This window comes from Nyctereutes procyonoides, unplaced genomic scaffold, assembly GCF_905146905.1.
Source record: "Nyctereutes procyonoides isolate TBG_1078 unplaced genomic scaffold, NYPRO_anot_genome, whole genome shotgun sequence".
Taxonomy (NCBI): Eukaryota; Metazoa; Chordata; class Mammalia; order Carnivora; family Canidae; genus Nyctereutes; species Nyctereutes procyonoides.
Window position 1 is genome coordinate 39,183,852 of NW_026575044.1, and position 20,339 is coordinate 39,204,190.

At 33.9% G+C, this 20,339-nt stretch overlaps 1 protein-coding gene and 1 long non-coding RNA gene across 4 annotated transcripts in view; one reads left to right on the forward strand and one right to left on the reverse strand.

Moving 5' to 3' along the window:
* Positions 1 to 20,339, reverse strand: part of MIB1 (MIB E3 ubiquitin protein ligase 1) — a 139,358-nt gene that overhangs the window by 25,707 nt on the left and 93,312 nt on the right. The window contains exons 13-14 of the mRNA XM_055323758.1: positions 4,749 to 4,881; positions 1,375 to 1,461 (exon numbers count right to left, since the gene is read on the reverse strand). Coding sequence (XP_055179733.1) covers positions 1,375 to 1,461; positions 4,749 to 4,881 — 220 coding nt within the window. The remainder of the gene's footprint in view (positions 1 to 1,374; positions 1,462 to 4,748; positions 4,882 to 20,339) is intronic.
* Positions 12,799 to 18,521, forward strand: LOC129508735 (uncharacterized). 3 transcript variants are annotated; one of them, XR_008664232.1, is made up of 3 exons: positions 12,799 to 13,047; positions 13,445 to 13,576; positions 14,745 to 18,521. It is a non-coding gene; the product is annotated as an uncharacterized LOC129508735 (long non-coding RNA). The 3 variants fall into 3 exon arrangements; XR_008664233.1 differs by having other exon boundaries at positions 12,805 to 13,079; XR_008664231.1 differs by having other exon boundaries at positions 12,805 to 13,028.

The window sequence follows — 20,339 nt, forward strand, 5'->3', positions numbered from 1 at the left end:
CGTGGGTCTACTTAGAATTCATTCTCCCTCTCCCTGGACCCCTCCTTCCCCTGCTCGCTCTAGCTCTCTCTCTCAAAGGAATAAATAAAATTTGTAATAATAAATACATCTTTAAAAATTAAAAAGATTTTGTCAAGTAATTTCTACACCCAATGTGGGGCTCAAATCCACAACCCCAAAATCAAGAGTTTCATGCTCTACTGACTGAGCCAGCCATTATCCCCCCTTTTTCTCCTTTTAATTGCAGATATGTGAATTGGGATATTTTAAGTACTTCCAATAGGACCAAATCATAAATGTTCACAATTCTACTACTACTTAAAGATATTAACTTATTTCAAGCAAGTTATTTATTCTATTCTCTTTGTGGTTAATTTTCTCCAAATGTACAGTCATAAGGAAAGTCCAAAAATCACAGATAAATGAAAATATTTTTAGCAAGAGGAATTTTAGGTAACAATGTGAAGTGTGTGCTAAACTACTGAGGTATTGATATAACTCAAAAATATCTTAATAAATATAACTTTATATTTAAGACTTTACTTATAGTGCTTTATTGATTTTCCTAATCCTTTCTACAAATGCTGTCAGGGTTTTAAAAAAACACAACAGAAGACAATCTCAAGCATATGGTCTTACCTGTCTTGGCAAATTATCATTTGTTGGTGGTTTTCCTTTTTTTTACTTTGTTCCCAAAAGTTTACATAAAATGTCACTCTAGGACAGTGTTTCTCAAATTTGAACATGCATGAGAATTACCTGGAGGACTTGTTAAACCACAGATTGCTAGTTCCCACCCCTGGAGGTTCTGATTTGGTCGGTCTGAGGTGGGGCCCAAGAATTTTCTACCAAGGTCCCAGGTGATGCTGATGCTGCTGGTTCAGCTTCTAAACTTTAAGAATCACTGCTCTACAAAAAAATTTTAAACCGATAATCTTTCAAATATTTTCCCTGGAATATCAGATTAGTCAAATAAAAATATATATTTCAGTTTTTTTGGAATCTGTGCAGTAAACGTCCAACCTAAGCTTTTAATTATAGTTCACTCTCAATTACACAAATTAAGAGGAAATGTACTTTTTAAAAGCCAGTTTATATGTTACCATGAAATTCTCTGATTTAATATTTTGGGAAGTCGCAAGTCTGGCAACAAAATTATACAACAGACCTTGAATATCAGTTTTAAGATTTTTTTCCCCTATTATAAATTAAAAACTCTTTACCCAACTAATGCAAAATATTAGCCTAAAATCATAATTTTTACAACCAACTATGCTTTTTGAAAGATCTAACCATGTATAATTTTCAAGACCTTCTAGAAATCTATCTAAAAACATAATTATCAGGTAAGATTCTTCTTAGTAAATACTTTACCCTCACAATCTGGGTGTGCTGTCGTTCAACAGCAAGGTGTAGGGCAGTCTGTTGGTTCACATTCTGGATATCCAGATTAGCATTACCCTGAAAAAGAAGAATGAAGTTTACATACTCAAAATTTGACAACCCTGGACACTAAAACTGTAACTCTTCATTAGGAATAAACAACACAGAACACTGTTGACCACTCTCCTCCCTTCTAGCTACAGCAACATTGTTCTCATAACAGTAGCTGGCGATACAGCAAGAATTAGATGGGGCAATAAACTTTCTGAGACAGGACAGCAAGTTTACAATAATTACTTATTATGGTGACTCCATCTAGGAACAGTTAAAAAAACAAAGTTCAGTACAGAGCTCAAACACAGCTCCCTCTCAATCTCCATTATATAGCAACAGAGGTAATTACCTCCTTTTAATTGTAAATAATATTTCCTGAAGTTCTATTAGTGAGTCTTCATATTGGATTTAGATTTACTTTAATGACCTAATAAGGTCACCTCCTCTTGCTGCATGACTGAGCTCTTATTCAGTGAAAAGGAACTTCGCTGGAGGGTGAGAAGACAATGCTTAATTAGTACATAAAAATACTTACTAAAGGGAAAGCACAATGTCCTACCAGGGTCCTGGGATAGTCAAAGCACTATTTGAGAACAGTTGATGCCAAGGACAGAGGAAAGGAACTGAAAAGCAAAAGTCCTAAACTTATATAATGGCACAAGGGGACCTAGAGCTTCTAGAACTTAAGAGGCATTCTGCTATTTCACAATCATTTCCTCGGCTCTAACACAGTCATAGTGCAACTTATTTCACAGGGTCAATATGATGATGGGATTAAGGGTGGGCTGCCTCAAAATAATGCCACTTTGGCATATTGATTATTTTGAATTAAAGTTACTTAAGAAATAGCCAGAGCAAGGACACTCTGACCTTCCTTCGTTCCCCTGAAAGCAGAAAATAAATTCCCCATGTGAAGGCTATCCCTTCCTGCATCTGGAGGGTAGAGGGCATCCTTATTGCCAGATATAAGAAATTAAGGACCAAGAATTACTATCTAAACTTTGTTACTTCATTTATTTATTTTCTACCCCAAGTGCAAACCCCTTTGTGTATTCTCCACAAATTATTATTTGTTTAAAAGGTATAAAAAGTTGCCTCACTTTGGAGAGTCTCATATTTTTCTGAGCTCCCACGTATACAAAATTAAATGTGTTTTTCTCCTATTGTTATGTCTCATGTCAATTTAATTATTAGACCAGCCAAAGAACCTAGAACGGAAGAAAAAAATTTCCTCCTCTCCAGTAAAGATTCAGAAAAAAAGCATGTAAAACCACCCTATATACAATGTCTTGTGTAATAATTTTAAAAATTAAATTAAGAAAAGGGCTACAGATCCGTAAGATAAACTTTATCATTCTGTTTACATCTTAGAACCATTCATGCCCTCTGAATACAACTCTGAAACCCCACCTGTGCCCTTGCTTGGGGTATTAGGTAGAGTTGAAACTCCAATAATGCTATGACATATTCTGGAAGATTGGAGTTTCTGATTTGTTTTTATTATTTATATTTCTCTGGGTGTCATCAGGAAGAACTTGATCTCAGCTTGTTTTCTTACCATGCCTGTTCTCATTAAATGCACAAAGTGAGAGATTTTCTTTTTTAAGTTCCTGAACTTTTCCATCATTAGATTTTCCAAAGTAGTATTCACTGTACGGAGGTACTATAATTCCTTTATCTAGAGAGTAGTTCATGAACATCGGGCCCACTTCCAGTTTGAGGTTATTACACGTAAAGCTGCTAAAAATATTGTGCACTAAAGTATTTGTGAGGAAATATGTCCTCAGTTCTCTTGAGTACATACCTAGAAGGGGGGCTACCAGATTGCATAGTAAATACATGCATAATTTTATTAAAAACTGCCAAAACTTTCAAACTTTCAAAGTGGCTGCTCTAAAAAATACTAGCAATGTCTGAATTCTAATTGCTCCACATCCCAACCAACATTTGGTTAATCTTAGTCATTTTCATTGATAGTTAGTAGTAGTACTAGAAGCAGATTAGTATTATTTCACTGTGGTTGTAATTTCTAATATGTGATTATTGAAGCAAAATCACAGGAAATATGGTCAACATCAAAAAATAACTATTTCCATTTATTTGTAATATACAATTAGAAACTGAAAATTCAAACAATACAATTTACAACAGCATGAAAGAAACGAGTTAAGATAAATTTGGGGGGAAAAAAGGTTCAATCTAAAATGTGCAGTGCAACCAGAATGTCAAGACTTTTTAATGGAAACTAGTAATCCGATTCTAAAATTTATAGGGACATTCAAAAATCTAAAATATTGAAGTAACTCTCAGAAAAAAGAACAAAGAACAAAGTTGGAAGAGTTACTTTAACGGATCTCAAGACCTAACTAAAAACAATAATCAAGACAGTGTGACACTGGCATATCGTCAGTTATCTGTATTTTGCATTGAAAAGGAAATTATCACAATTAACAATACTTTAAGAATAGTAACCTTAATAATAAAGGCTTATTAGTCAATGGTACTGGTGACAGATGATAGCTACACTTGGGGTGAGCAGAGCATAATGAATAGCATCCCAATGGTCAAATCACTATGCTGCTGTACACCTGAAACTAATGAAACACTGTGTGTCAGCTATACTTCAATGTGATGCTAATTACACATAATGAACAATTTATTAAATGTTCCTGCTATTTCATCTTCTTAACTAGACTAAGTTCTGTGAATCAGAGATCACAGATAATTCTTTGGTAACTTCAGTGCTTCTATATGGCATATGCTTCATTGAAGTATTTAAAAACTAAAACATCATAGAACTATAGTAAATAAATTCCCCCAAAATCCAATCTCATAAAAATGTGGTGTCCTCTTATCTCAAAGATGAATCAAATGACTGAAGTGAACCTGCTGCTATCCAGTCACAGATTCCTGGAGTCCAGCAGTAGGCATGAACTGAATCCCCAAGTCCTGGCTGTAGCCTGGTGTTATCTGACAGCAACTGGCCACACTAGCTTAGATACCAACATAATGGTTCTTGGCCTTATGGCTGATGGATACTTCTAACAACAGTGGTAGCGATTCTGGAAAATCACTTATGCCTATTTCATGGAACCAATCTAGGAACACTGTAGAAGGGAATAAAATCGGGCTACACACACACAGACCACTACCCTCCATTTAAGAGTGTTAGGCAGAAGAATGAAGTGCACCATATCTGAATTTCCATAATCATGGGATTTTACTGTAACCTATCAATAGGTAGTTGATGAAGTAATAAACGAATGGCAACAGTCCAAAATTGTTAAAAATTATGGCACAGCTTTTCCTACCTGATGTACCAACAGTTCAGCCACTTCTACATGATTGTTAAGTGCAGCCAGATGTAAGGCAGTATAACCATCATCTTTCTTCTCATCCACAATCCATGGTCTTGGTAATTTAGACAGTAAAACACGCATTGCACTGAAAGTCAAGTTTACATGATTTTGAGATTTACATAATTTGATATTTAAATATTTCACTATTTTCTTTAGAAAAAATGTTCAAAGAAAACTTTTTTTTTCAAAGAAAACTTCTGAAATCAAATAAAAACATTCTTCTTTAAAGAAAATTATGCACTGAGAGAAACATGAATTGTATTTTTTTCTAAATCTCTAATGTGCAGCTTTTTGATGCTTTAGGAGGTAAAAAAACTATCACCATTTAGGGAATAGAATCAAACTAGAATAGGAGTGTTACAAAAGGAAAAACCTAATGAGAGAAAAAAAAAAAAAAACAAAGGAGAAAGAAATAGATCCAAACATGGACAATTTATGGTCTTGTGGAAACTCTTAGGTTCAACTTGAATATTATCTATTAATGAAAGAGTAAATAAAGAAAAGCCAGGTTAACAACAACAAAGTAGGAATAATAGTGATAAAAAGACAAATTTCACTTTTTAACTGGTAACTGGTAGATTATCATGAACTGTAGTTAAAAATCTGATATATATCATTTAGCAATGCTAAATCCAGTTGGTATCAAAACACACAAAATGGTAATTACATTATTTAAAATTTTGGGATCAATAACAACATATTTCCAGAGCAAGAAAGTTATTCTAAAGAACATCAAAAAGTAAAGCATAAAAGAGGAGGAGAAGTCATTATCAGAAGTGATGCTTCTTCAAAAAATAAACTATTGGGACTACATCAAAATAAACTTTGCACAGCAAAGGAAACTATCAACAAAACAAAAAGGCAACCTCCTCAATGGGAGAAGATATATGCAAATGATATATCTGAGAAGAGATTAATATCCAAAATATGTGAAGAATTTACACAACACCAAAAAAACCAATTTGATCAAAAAAATGGGCAGAGGACCTGAACATTTTTCCAAAGTCATACAGATGGCCAACAGACATATGAAAAGATGTTCAACATTACTAATCATCAGGGAAATGTAAATGAAAACCACAATGAGACATCACTTTATACCCGTCAGAATGGCTAAAATCAGAGACAAGAAATAACGTGTTGGTGAGGAGGTAGAGAAAAAGGAACCCTCTAGTGTACTGCTGGTGGGAATATAAATTTGTACGGCCAGTGTGGAAAAAAATATGTTCTTCAAAAAATTAAAAATAAAAGCATCATATGATCCAGTAAGTACACTCCTGTTTACTGCAACATTACTTACAAGAGCCAAGATATGGAAGCAATCCAAGTGTCCACTGACAGACAAAATGGATAAAGAAGATGTGGTATATATACACAATGGAATATTACCCAGCCATAAAAGAAAAAAAAGGATGAGGTCTTACCATCTGTGACAACAAGGATGGACCTAAAGGATATTATGCTAAGGGAAATGAGTCAGGTAGAGAATACTACATGATTTAACTTACATGTCAAATCTAAAAAACAAATGAATACACAAACAGCAGAATCAGACTTATAAATACAGAGAATAAACTGATGGTTGCCAGAAGGGAGGGGAGTAGTTAGAGAGGGGGAGATACGGGCTTCCAGTTACTGGATGAATGAGTCACAAGGGTCAAGGGTACAGCACAGAGAATATAGTCAATGATATTTAATAGCACTGTATGGGGACAGATGGCAGCTACACTTGCAGTGAGCACAGCATAACATATATAGATGTTCAACACTATGCTGCACATGTGAAGTACATCATATGTCAACTACACTCAACTAAAAAAAATTATTTTTAAAGAAATACCTAGCCCACTCCCAAAAAAGAAAAGTAAAATTAAAAGCAACTTTTCTTACCATATACCAGTAACTGCTTAACAGAAAGATTTTATGCAGAAAACTCCTAACTTCGAAAAATCCTCCCTTAATATATGTATCCACTATTTTGTTTAAGACTGAGAAAATGACTACTCCTATAAAGAGTGTTGGACTTGGCATGGACCTGATATACACATATTAGACATTAGGGGTTTTCCCACTCCTAACAAAAGACATAAAAACTGAAACACTTTTAAATTTGTGCCAACAAGGGGGTGGAGGGGAGCAAGCATAATTACAAGTATTAAGCTTTACATCCAAAAATTATTAAAAAGCCTTTCTCTGCCGTATTCAATTAATGTTTATGATAAATAAAATATAAAGGAACATGAAAAAATTATAATAAATAAAATTGTGCCAACAGAGTATTAAAAGACAAGAAATGATAATAAGACACATATTGGGATAGTTTTTTAGGTGATACATATGAAAGATAAATTTTGAAATAGAGAAATGTTACAAACATATGGAGAAATAGGCTGAAGATGTAGAATAAGAGTGTATAAATGAAACTGTAGGCCTATAAAATGAGAATAAGGCCTAACAAGACCCAGAACATATTTCTTTAACATAATGGTCTATGAATCCCATATAGGAAGCCCAAGAAATCTCAAAACAGTCTCTGGAAGATCCAAGTACTTTTTTTTTTTTTAATGATTTTATTTATTTATTCATGAGAGACACACACACACAAAAAGAGAGAGAGAGAGAGAGAGAGAGAGAGAGAGAGAGAGAGAAACAGAGACAGGCAGCGGGAGAAGCAGGCTCCATGCAGGGAGCCCGACACAGGACTCGATCCTGGGTCTCCAGGATCACATCCTGGGCTGAAGGCGGCACTAAACCGCTAAGCCACCCGGGCTGCCCAGATCCAAGAACTTCTAAAACTGTATTCAAATTTGGAAGTTTACAGCTTTTATCAGATTTTAAAATAGGTCTGTAACCCAAAGTATACAGAGAATCACAACTTAAACACAGCTTTTAGTGGTTGTTACTAAAGTCATAATCACTGCTTTGTGGTGACAAAATTATTTCAAAACCTATGGAAAAGTATGGACATATTTATATGTCCCAGAGAAATGCACATATCTATAGCTCTGCCTACAATTTTGAAAGAGTCTACAAACCCTTAAATCCCATTTGTGGATCTCACAGAAAGCTCAGGTTTCCTATTTTAGTTCGTTTACAGTAATTGTGAGTATTCTGATCTTCCTCCTTAGGTAGACTAAAATAAGATACTAGATATTGGGGTGCCTAGCTGGCTCAGTGGTAGACTATGTGACTCTTAATCTCAGGGTTGTAAGTTGGAGCCCCACATTGGGTGATTACTTAAAAATAAAATCTTTAAAAAACGAGAGATACTAGATACTATGTAACTTTGACTCAGATTCTTAACAGGGAAAAAAAACTGGTACCACATTGTACTACTGGATGTTTGGATTTGGCATAATCATGGTGCCAAAACATTATCAAGAACTCTACACATATGTATGTAAGAAATGACCATGTAAGAAATGAATTTATAAGGCTTTTATGATTCTTTTGGAGAGTTTAGAAGATATAAGCAATAAATCACGCAGAAAAAAACTTTTATTAAAAATAAAGTGAATTCATAAGATAGTAATGTAAACACTTATTGATTTAAACAAAAACTGATAGGATTATGTTGAGAGAAATGGTGTAAGAGACAATGTCAATAGTTTTAAAACTTCATTTCTCATGACATGACATCAGTAGATATTATCTACAATTGATAAATTAGGAAAACTGCAGGATAAGCTGGAAGTTACTGAATAGGGAGGGTATTGGGGGAAGCAAAGGGATGAAGAGGGATAAAGCAGAACACATTTTTTCATTATAAGCTTTGTAGTAGTATTTGACTTAGCTATGTATATATGTATCAGATTTTTAAAATTTAAGTCAAAACACTAGAATAATATTTAGGCTTACTATATTAACATCTTTTAACTTGCTACTTTAGTTCTTATAGCCAAACTATACAAATATGACGTAAGTTTTACATTATAAAGTGTGGTTCATGCTACTTTCACGAAGTTTTTTTTTTTTTTTTTAGTCACATTACTGAATATCCTTGAGAAGATGGTTCTTGTGAAACCATGTTTCCCACTATCTTCCATTCCTGTTTCAGAAGTACCTTCCCATATTATGCTGCCAATAACTCAGAGAAAAGAAAGAGAAAGAGGAGCAGTTTCCTTCTCTGAGCCTAAGCTATCCACTGACATGTGGATGTCCAAGCCATCATAACTTGTCCTTCTGGGCTTGTATTTCCTAAGTGAACAAGTGAGAGAAAGCTGAAGTCTCTCAGAAAGAAGAGCCATGGCTCAGAAGGTTAGTAAGGCATTTAAACAGAAATAGAGACTTATTTTTGAAAACCTACTCTCTCTACTATCTCATATCTCACTACCTTATGTCTTCTTGCCTTTTCCTCTCAGTACAAAATGTGTAAATGAACTGTCAGGGCAAAAGAAAGATGGTAATTCCAAGCTACTGTTACAAGTAACAAAAATGATCCCAGTCCCTTCTATATTACATTCTATAAAGTAAATCAAATCCTTATACTAAAATGCAAAATTCAGATTTTCAGAGATCATGTTTTCACTTCAGAACCAATCCATTCTGTTAATTAGTCCTACTTCTGTAGGGTGGACAGTCTGAGAAACCCATAATCCAACCAGGAAAGCCACTGTCAGCTAGCCCCTGCAGTGCTGTAGTTCCTGAAGAGGAGACTTATGCTACAAGCACTCAAGTCCACAGAGTTGCTGAGATCAGGGTGTGACCAGTTCGACGCATCAATAATTTGATTAAGTCAAAACTCTCACCTGTGGAGCACAGTGTATGAGATTTGGAGGTATTTTTCCTAATGCCCATACACTCTTCTTTATTTCTCAATCTAGTTGTTTTCCAAGAGGTTAAGGACATGGATGGTTTAAAGGTAAGATCTTACTACCAGTTAAGCAGGCATTTGTGAACAGTGCCAAAGAAGCATTAAGTTCCGGAACAACTAATAGTGGTGCCTAGCATAATCCCTGGCACATGGTAATACTCAAAACGTTTGCTGAATGATGAACAAATGAGTTCTAAGTTGAGGGGACAAGCAGCTGTCTACATTGGTATGTAGCAGTCAAATGGCACTGGGTCCATTTTTAGGGCCTGCCATGTTTTACAATCTTTCTTCAGAGACAGGCAATGTTTTCCAAATGAATCCAAGTAGCTGAAGTGTGGAGGCCTTACTATTAGAATTACTTAATGTAAAAACACATTAGAATCGCTGAATAGCACATATTAAGTGTTCAATAAATGCTTGCTAAATAAATTAATGAAACAATCCCTTAAATAATAAAGCCAGAATTCATAAAGGAATCTACTAAAAGTTGATCAATCCCAAGCAGAAGTTCTTTAGGGCATACTAAATGCAAACCAGTATGTGATATTCTACACATATTTTTGTTCGATACCCACCCCTATCTGAATGGATGCAGACAAGAAACCTGAGAGGATGTATACTCAAAATCTATCCATGGTAATCACTTTAATAAATGAATATGGCTGTTTTTTATTTTCTTTCACCTACTTTTAACTAGTGAATAGATGTTTTTAATTTTTTTAATGTGCTCCCCCCTCAACTTTTTTTGACAGTACCACAATTAAAAAGCTCATTAATGGGCAGCCCAGGTGGCGCAGCGGTTTAGTGCCGCCTGCAGCCCGGGGCGTGATCCTGGAGACCCTGGATCGAGCTGGATCGAGTCCCACGTCAGGCTCCCTGAATGGAACCTGCTTCTCCCTCTGCCTGTGTCTCTGCGCCTCTCTCTCTCTCTATGAATAAATAAAATCTTAAAAAAAAACTCATTAATTTAGCTTAATTTCATTAAGTGGAAATTTAGTAATGTAGCAGAATTTAGCTCAAAATGAAAAAGAGATATACAACAATTCAAGCTGCAGAAGAGTTGAATAGCTGAATACTCAAGTATTCTGATACTAAAGACAACCAAAATTATCTCTTAAATGACCAGTCAGTTCCTATTTCTCCTTCTATGTTATAGGCCAGGGTCCCATTTTAATTATCTTTATATCCCCTTTGTATGCCTAGTAAAAGGAGCTCAAAGTTCTGTTAACTGGAACGAAAGAAGAAACAATCATTTTTCTGAATATAATGGAGGCATTAGCAGCCTATTACATTTTTGGTATACTCTCAAGCCCCCAAGAATGGTAGGTAATTCCCTAACTGGTTTGTTTCATTATTAAAAACAAGAGCAGCAGCATACTGTTGTGGTAAAGAGCTTACAGTCTGAAGCCAAACTATTTGGGTTCAAATTCTGGCATTAGCAAACTAAATGGCTGGTGACTTGAGTAGGTTACTTAACTGTGATGCCTCGGTTTCTTCATCTATAAAACATGAGAAGAATCATAGATCTTATCTCAAAGAAGTTACTATGAAAATTGAAAAGGGCTTAGAAGAGTGCCCAGCACTTCATGTGTTTGCTTTAAAAACAAAACAACAACCTTTCACTGCTACAAAATGGTTTTAGGAAATAATGAGGTGATTTAGAAACCTGAAAATTAACCTATCTTAATCTGAGACATGTATCATCTCACAATATGTGTAAAAGTATTCCAATATCTAGTAAAGCTGGCTTTTCAAAACTGCCAAATGTCTACAGAAGCACTGCTTTAAAATAGCCATCCAAAATAATTCACCTGCTATGGTATTAAATGCTAAAGACAAAAAGAATGTCAAGGACAAACTTCCCTCATAGGAGAATGAACTTAAAAAACTGGTAACAGTTTTTCTTAATTTTTAACTGAATCAGTACTTACCAGAATACTGTATTTGAATTAAGAACAAGAACAAGGTATAGGTTTAGTTTAGGAAAGAAACCTGTTTGTTTGTTCTTGGGCATTTTTAGGTTTGTAAAATCCTAAAACTGTATCTCCATAAGTACGTTAGATTTGATGTAATAATATTCTTTTCTCCTTAGTTAAAAAAAAAAAAGCAAATTTCAACATTACACTTTATTGTGAATATGCTATAAAAATTTAGAGCAAAAGCATTTTTCCTTTGAAGCATATACTATTATGTGGCAACATTACAGATTAGATTAATGACTAATTTCAGTCTCTGGTAAAGTAGAAAGGATCATGCCTAAATGTTATTTCAGAAAATTTAAAAGGAATGGCAATGTCAAAGGAAGGAAAAAAATACTTCACATTTAAAAATGAAATAGAATTAATAAAAGTGCATTTTAATAGCTCTGTATGTAAATAGTTTCAATATAAAAGTACATGATTACTTAAAAGCATTTTAGACCGTTTCTCATCTAAGCACTACAAAAAATTAACTGAAACTGACACTGAATTAAAAGTTTTAAGTAGCATTTTTCCAAGATTTCATTTACATACTACTCTTTTCTTCCTTAATGATTTCTTTCCATCTTTAATACACAGGTTCCATTTACCATTTCTACATATTTTCCATTCAAATATTATTTCTTAAATTTAAAAAGCATGTTTAGCAACAACTAGCTCTAAAGATAACCCTGCAAAATCTCTTCAGGCCTTTAGTTATGTAAAATACCATCATTCATAATATATTTACCAACAAAAATTAGGTTATGAAATATATTTTGGCAACAGAAGGATTTTACTTGTTCCAGGTCTGTCTAAAGACTGTCTTGCAACTAGCCAGGGTAATATTTTTCCTCTTCTTTTTTTCTCTGCAGTGCTTCTAAGTATAGTGACAGCTGCATCAGGCTTTCCTAGTCTCAGCGCAAGCTCAGTGAAAATCTGGGAAATGCAAGTGGAAACATGAGAGACCGCTTTATTTGGCAGTGCTTTAAAAAAAAAAAAGGCAGAACAAATGGCAAAGCAGTGTTGTGGACCGCAGGATGAACAATCAATAGGCAGAAAGCAAGATAGAGGCTTCCTCAGCTTTTGGATCGACAATCGACAGCTGAGAGACTATTTTTTGCTATGGTTGACTAAATATGGTCAGGGAAGAGAGAGGCACAAGAGAGCCTGTTTGCCTGGGAGTGCATGTTTCAAATGCTTAGCTGCCTATAAAGCTGTAACAGTTTAGCCTGTGGCCACTGAGAGAAGAATATAAGTTAAACCTCTGTAGTGACCATGTGGAAGTCCTGACCTTGCTTGCAGACTTGACCTCTGGATATGACAAGGTGGCTTCAATACAGATCTACCAATTAATCCTGGAAACTAAAAACCAAAAACCAAAAAAATCAAAAAAACAACTTCACAGCAAGAAAGATACAGAATATTTCCTGAGAAGTCAGAAGAACCCAATGTATTCTGGTGGGCAAAGGAAAATAGGGTGAATGTTTACCGTTACTTGGGGGGAGTGAGGTGTGTTTTGGTTTTTGTCTGTCTTTTTTGGATTATAAAATTAACTTCCTCTACAACTTTCTCCCCTCTTCTGAAGCATTTCATCTGAAAAATAAGTGAGGTTCATTTTCTTGGCCATTATACCAACCCTCCTTGGTGGTTTAACTTTCTGTACAGCAGATACAAGGTACTCGTATCTGTGCAATACTGGTAATAGGATCTTCCAAATCAAATAGCCAAATTTCATTCAATTTTATTTTTTTAAGGTGAAGGGAAGGGAGAGGAAAAAGATGGCTTATTTGTTTTTGTTTGTTCATTTGTTTTTCAAATGTATCTTAAAAGGTGAGGTTCTGTATTCACTGATACGGTCCCCTTGCTTCCCTCAGCTCATGGAAAGAAGTGCTGAATCAGCGAATAGAGTGAAGGAACAATCAAGAGGAGATGGCTGCTGCTGATGTGACTATCTAGGTCATTATCTTTCTTCCTCCTGCAAATGCTGCATGGCACTAAGCTTACAGGTAATAGAGCACCACAAGGCCTGCACTTTTAAGGATGCTTATGACTTTCTGCATGCTTACCAATTACTGATGTGATAAATGCTTTTATTGTTAAAGTCTATCTGGGCATTACCTAATTTCATAGTTCAAGTAAACAGCTTATATAGCGTAAAAAGGAATGTTATTCAAGTATCTTGGCAGATAATTCTTGATCTCAAAAATGCATAAATCCATTATTGTCAATGACATCATTAAGGAGTTAGTCTTTCTTGTTTCAGATTAAATGATGATTTTGCATCCTTAGTAAATCACACTCTGCTCCCAAAGTATGCTACCTTTTAAAAACTATTAACTATTTCAAGATTTAGTCAACCAAGAGACTTGGCAGATTACAAAATAATTTTTAAAGCTAACTTTAAGTTGGTCACAAAATAAATTAGAATGTGCATGGTAAGTTACCCTAATGCTGCATTGCTGAAACTGCTGTAGTGCTGGGCCTTCTACTGCTACGTTCTGATTTGCTCTCTATGAACTGCACTAACTTTTTATTACAGGCTGCAGAAATTCTACTTTCCTTGCGGTTGTGTTTTCTCCTTTCCTAAATATGAACATTTCTTACGGTGTTCTTTTAAATTAACCTCTTAATACCACAAATGTTAAAGGCAACTCACCAACTATAATGTCTTATCAAGCTAAATGATCAAGCTCAAACCCCCGTGCTCATAGGCTAACACCTTTCAGTTCTTTTCAGTGAGACTTTAGAAAAGTTGACTATCTTGGTAGTTATCCTTTATATTAAAAAATAATAATCAAAAGAACCCAACTCCCCCAAATTACATATTTATCCAACTATTCGAATGTGTATTCAACCCAAACAAAAGCACCAAAATGCAAAGTTCAGTTAAGTAACTAATTAAGACAAAGGAAGGACAAAGAAGTTTTCAAAATAATCATGAATTCCTTATCGATGACCTTTAAAAAAAATAATTCATCATCTTTAAAAATTCAGTTTACTCACACTCTAAAAAGATCTAGTTTTTCTCCTTGTTCTTTCAACTTTACTTTTTTTTTTCTTTCAACTTTAGACACAATATCAGAATAAGTACTAATTGGTTAATTGGTTAAGTTTTGGTAAGATATATAGTCTGTAAAAAGAATGTGCACTGAGTTCATTACTATCTACTTGTAGGATCTAGAAGCAAACTACAAAATAAGAAGAAATTCGCTCTGAAGACTATGAAGAAACACTAGGCTGATCTTACAAGTTTCTGAAATATATTCTGTAAAAACTCCACTGATTTTATGAATCTCTGGCAAAAACAACCAGACCAGGACAAAGTTCAACAGATAACTGGTTAGTGTTTAGAAGTGTCTATGTCCACCAAGAACAAGGAGCCACAAATGGCACTAATGCCATGCTTCAGGTAAATCTGTTATAGTTTAGTCTTTGATAGTCTCTGCAAATGATCTACCACTGTTCTGTATCAGTAAGCTGTATGTTTTACTAACAAATGGGAAAAATAAAATATTTCATGTTTCTACAGCTAACAACTTAGTAAAACCTACTCAGAGTACATACTTCTTTATGTACCCATATGAACATACAATGCTATGGAATGTAAAGAAGTATGTATTTTTGGTAGGCAATAAACTGCCAGGAGGGAACTACACTGCAGCTAAAATAAGCCTTTGCTTCTTTCTATGTGAATGACTATCATACGGTAAATTAACCTAATATCTAAGAAATGACCTTTGGCGATACACCACAAAAATGTACCTCCTACTTTTAGATGGAAACTAAATGCTGCAAAGATTTCTACTTTGTGAAGAGAAAAAAGTTTAACTAAGGAGATTAAATATCAAAATTATCATGAAACTCTTTTTAAATCTTTTAAGTTTAAAATATACTATTGTTTTACATTTTTAAATTAAGTACTTACATGACTACAATTTGAATACAGAAAAGAAGCTAGTATTACCAGAACAAAAGAGGAAGGGATACACATGACCTATTTTCTGTCTCTACAATTGGATCTTAATTGAAATATATCATATTAGTAGGATCAACTGATTTGTTAAGATTAAAATATAACAAAAACTGATATCATTACATTTTAACAATTGTTCTTCATAGTTTAATAAATTTATAGTCTGCTAACAGAAGAATTTCTGAAGCAAGTTTTGTTTGTTGTTTTAGGCTTTCTGTTTTGAAAGCTATCATAGTTGTAATTCGAAAAGACTATCTTTTAAGTAACATTCTACTCTTCAAAAATAAAAAGTGGTGTTGTCTTCAAGTTAAATAGGTCCTTAGCCCAGTCTTTGTTTTAAATGCTGTTAGTACTTAAAGATTTATGCATGAAAAATGACAAAATTCTGGGCCTCAGTTGTAGGTTAACAGGGCACATTGCTAACAGATTGCCAAATATTTAAAAGAAATTAGTTTATTATATTATCCTTGAATTTGCTTTCTCCAAAGCAGTACATAAAATGAAAATGCTATAGTTAAGAAATCAATTTACACAGAATAATCATCTTTCACTGGTACTGGGCAACAGCAATTCAATTTTGACAAACATGATAGGCCCACCCACTATTTGTAGTGTGTTGGAGATACCAAAATACTTTTTTTATATCTTACACAAAATTTATTTTGTATAATATATACTTAATAAAACTCATAAATAATAAAGCTACTGGCAATACTTTACAAGCAGTACCTGTTTCAAGCTACTATGACAGATTCAGAAAAAAAGAAATACTAATATTCATATACTCTAATCATTCCTTATTACAAGTATTATTTCAACTGTAATATTCAGACATGTATAAAGAGCATAATGATATTTGAAAATTTTTATGTGTCCCAAGTTGAAGAGAATGTCCATAAGGTTAACAACTATGGTTATCACTGAAAATATGTATCTCAAAATTACAGGTTCCCCTACAAAACAACTCAAAAGGCATTACTATACTCATGTTTTATAACATTATAAAATTATAGAACATTGTAAAATTGTAGAACAATTATATTCATTATTTTATAGGCACAATAAAAATGTTTAATAATTACTTTAAAACATCCTGGTGACAAAGAATCTCACTGCTATAATGTTAAGAGTACATAATCCTCAGAAAATGAAATGACAACATCTGTTATTCATTTTAAGAGGCAAAATTATATACTGATTCTAGTGCCTACAAGTTAAATGAACATATCTAAGTATTTTCAATCATTCTAAAATGTCACATCCATCACTTAGATCAGCTGTTCATTTTTAACTGAGTACATAGTAAACTCTGGGCATCTGCTGACACTGGTGTAACTCAAACATTTCAACTGTCTCTCTGACAGGGATAACAGATGCTGACATTATCAAATGCTGTACTATTTTTTTTCCATGGCCTCTCCTTGCCCCGATATGGCCAGTATATGAAACTGAACTGTCATCCAAAAGCACACTTGAGCAACTGGATCTGCTAAACAGCTCCCATATAACTAGTAAAAATAGAAGCCAGTTTTATTGCTATCTTCAGCACTTAAGTCCAGGCAATTTAACACCTGTTTCATTTCTATTAGAATAAATGGAAAGAATTGTAGTTACATTAATTTCACCAGCAGCATACTTACCAACCAACAGATGCAGAATATACTTAATATGAGAACTGTCTGAATATTGCCTAAATTACTGTTGAGCTTCTCCTCATTTACTTCAAAACAATAACTTGTTTCTTTATTTTTCAAAGTTCTTACTTTATAGGCAAACTGTAATATCTCAAACTTTTATTTTTGCAAAATATCTTTATATTTCAAAAGATATCCCTTCCCTGATACTGAAACACAACACTAAAACCACATTATAACAAAAATTTGCTGTACTTACTTTTAAAATATTACTCATGTAGATTTTAATACTCAAATTCACTGATTATAGCTATGCACCACAAGTCCATGCATTATTAAGCTGATAATAGAAGGGACTGGGCAATCTGTACCCAAAATGATGGAGAATTCAGTCAGGGAAATAGACCTTAAAAAAAGGTTAATATACTAACCTATGATTAGTAACACTACATTAGCAAAAACAAAGAAAAAAGCTGGTATGTGTGGTAGTTCCTTTCAACAGAAGTCCAAGCAATACACCAAATATACATGTGATCTATTTATAAACCAAAGGGCAAAGGTACTTTCTTAAGGCCACTCATATTCCTCCACCCCCTCCCTGTCAGCAGTTTGCTATCAGTCCTCAAATATAATACTAAATAAAGGAGCAGTGGGAAGAAAGGTAGCACTACCAGTAAGTACTCTTCCCTAACCTATTAGCATACTTGCTTGGTTCACCACCTAACGATAAATACAAAATAGTACATAGAAATACATTAAGGTCTGTTTGTTCCTTTAAATGCTGGTTTTAAAACAGATTATTATCTACATTTAAAAATTATGCAAAGGTATACATTGATAATTCCTTAATGCGACAACAAAATGTTAATGTGCACAGACTTCTACTCTGTTCAAGTGGGAAATAGTAGGAAAAGTGTCTCAAAATAGAAAAGTTTATATGTAATGACTAAAGAGTACTGTCTCTAATATTTGTAGAAAATCCATAACCATAACTGTACAAATAAAGAGCATTTCAATTCTTTTGTATCCCAAACTAGCAGCACTGCAATGCTTTGCTAGAGCTGGTAAAATGGAACCAAATCGCCTCTTCAATGGATTTGGTCCCCTTCAACCAGCTGTAGCTATGCATTGATTACTACAGGACAGCCAACGTTTCCATTTATGAATTTCATCACATGTTGACTAATTTCAGTTTATTTAAATTATTCAGGCTGTGGTTTAAATCAAATAATTTGTTACTGTTAAGTCTCCTTGGGAGAACCATAGTGGTTAACAATGTTTATAAAAGGTTTTATGAAAAATGTGTAGATGACTTAAGGATTGCAAATAAAATATTTTTACTTATTTACAGTCTCGGTATTACATTTTTTTATCCTTCAAAAAAGAAATGGTAATGAAATGTAGCCTATGCTGCATAATAAAAAAAACAAACAAACACATTTCCTTCAAAGGAAGAAAATATTTGGGAAGGTCGCCCAAAACCTACGTGAAACCATAAAGGGAACACCACAGTGTGGTTCAGTTCACATGGACATGTACAGATTTTAAATTAAAGAAAAATATAACATTAAATATAATACTCTAGAAATGTTGGGTCATGATCCTAGGATTAGCATTTAATTTTACTGCTATTTACCTGAATATTGATAGATAAGGTGAAAAAGGAAATGAATGATTCTACAGAATATCTTATGGAGAGACTGAAACAGTTTCTAGTTCTTCCAACCCCAAAACAAAAATTTTTACCCTTCAGAAAAGAAAGGAAACGCTAAGTATCACTGCTTTTTACGATGTAGGTATTCCACCTCTCCATACTTGTTTCCTTATTTGTAAGATGAAGACCTCTTCTAATAATAACATCCTGTGACTCTCCTCATTGTCTTCTTTGTCCTTTGCAAATATATATATATGCACATAAGCCTCCTCTCTCAGTGGAGAGAAAAAAAATGACAAGGTATCCAACATTCTTCTATTTTTCTTACTGCCTGCAATACAACTACAGGTGATATAATGTTCTTTAACACATGGAAACAAGCATTTCAGTAATTAATGGGGAGTTACTGCCACCAAGTAGTAGTTTAAAAATACAATGTTCAAATAATCTTCAATAGAGCACTCCTCTACTTCAAAGTGAAGATCACCCCTTAAAAGGACGTAGGCAAAGGAAAGTATATATAGAAATAAATCTTATCACTTCATTCAAGTTATTAAGCCTTCATGCTCATATTAATCACATTTCAATTAATCACATTAAATATATTTATGTATTATAAAGCACATCATGTTTGAAGAGTGGATGCATGGCACATATAAGAGAAACTGGACACACTATAAGTATAGTAACATTTAATACACTCAGCTATGGCCTGGATTATCAAATCTTCATATATTCAACATAGTCTCATTTACCACGCCTTATTTCAGAATTTAAAAAGTTAAAGGTATCATACATTCTAAATGGAAAATTATGAGTTGTTCTCATATTCAGTGAGATTTAGTATGTCCTTTTGTGGGAATAAGCACATAAAAAATGCCTGTGAAGTTATCTTAGCACTAACCTAAAAACACAAGTATATCACATCATGTGGTTCACTCATATTTTCCTGTTACTTTTACTTTTCGTAAAAGTAAAATTTATATTAAAGAAAAACTTATATTAATATGTTTTACTTTAATGAGAAGTTTATATTTATATGAAAGAAAATTTATATTAAAGAAAAATTTGTGAATAACACTACATGAGGTTACATTATAATACTGTTAACAATACCTCCAAAATATCTATCTGATATCAGTATCTCCAAAATACTTGGCTGGTTTTTGGCCAGTTCTGCAGAGAATACCACTAATTTATTTTCATGCCTCTAAAGGAGATCTAAAAACTTAAGGACAGGGATCCCTGGGTGGCGCAGCGGTTTGGCGCCTGCCTTTGGCCCAGGGTGCGATCCTGGATACCCGGGATCGAATCCCACGTCGGACTCCCGGTGCATGGAGCCTGCTTCTCCCTCTGCCTGTGTCTCTGCCTCTCTCTCTCTCTCTCTCTCTCTCTGTGTGACTATCATAAATAAAAAAAAAATAAAATAAAATAAAAAATAAAAACTTAAGGACAGTCAAAAATGCAATATCCTCACAGAAAGTATCTAAGTAATGTGCCAATTAATG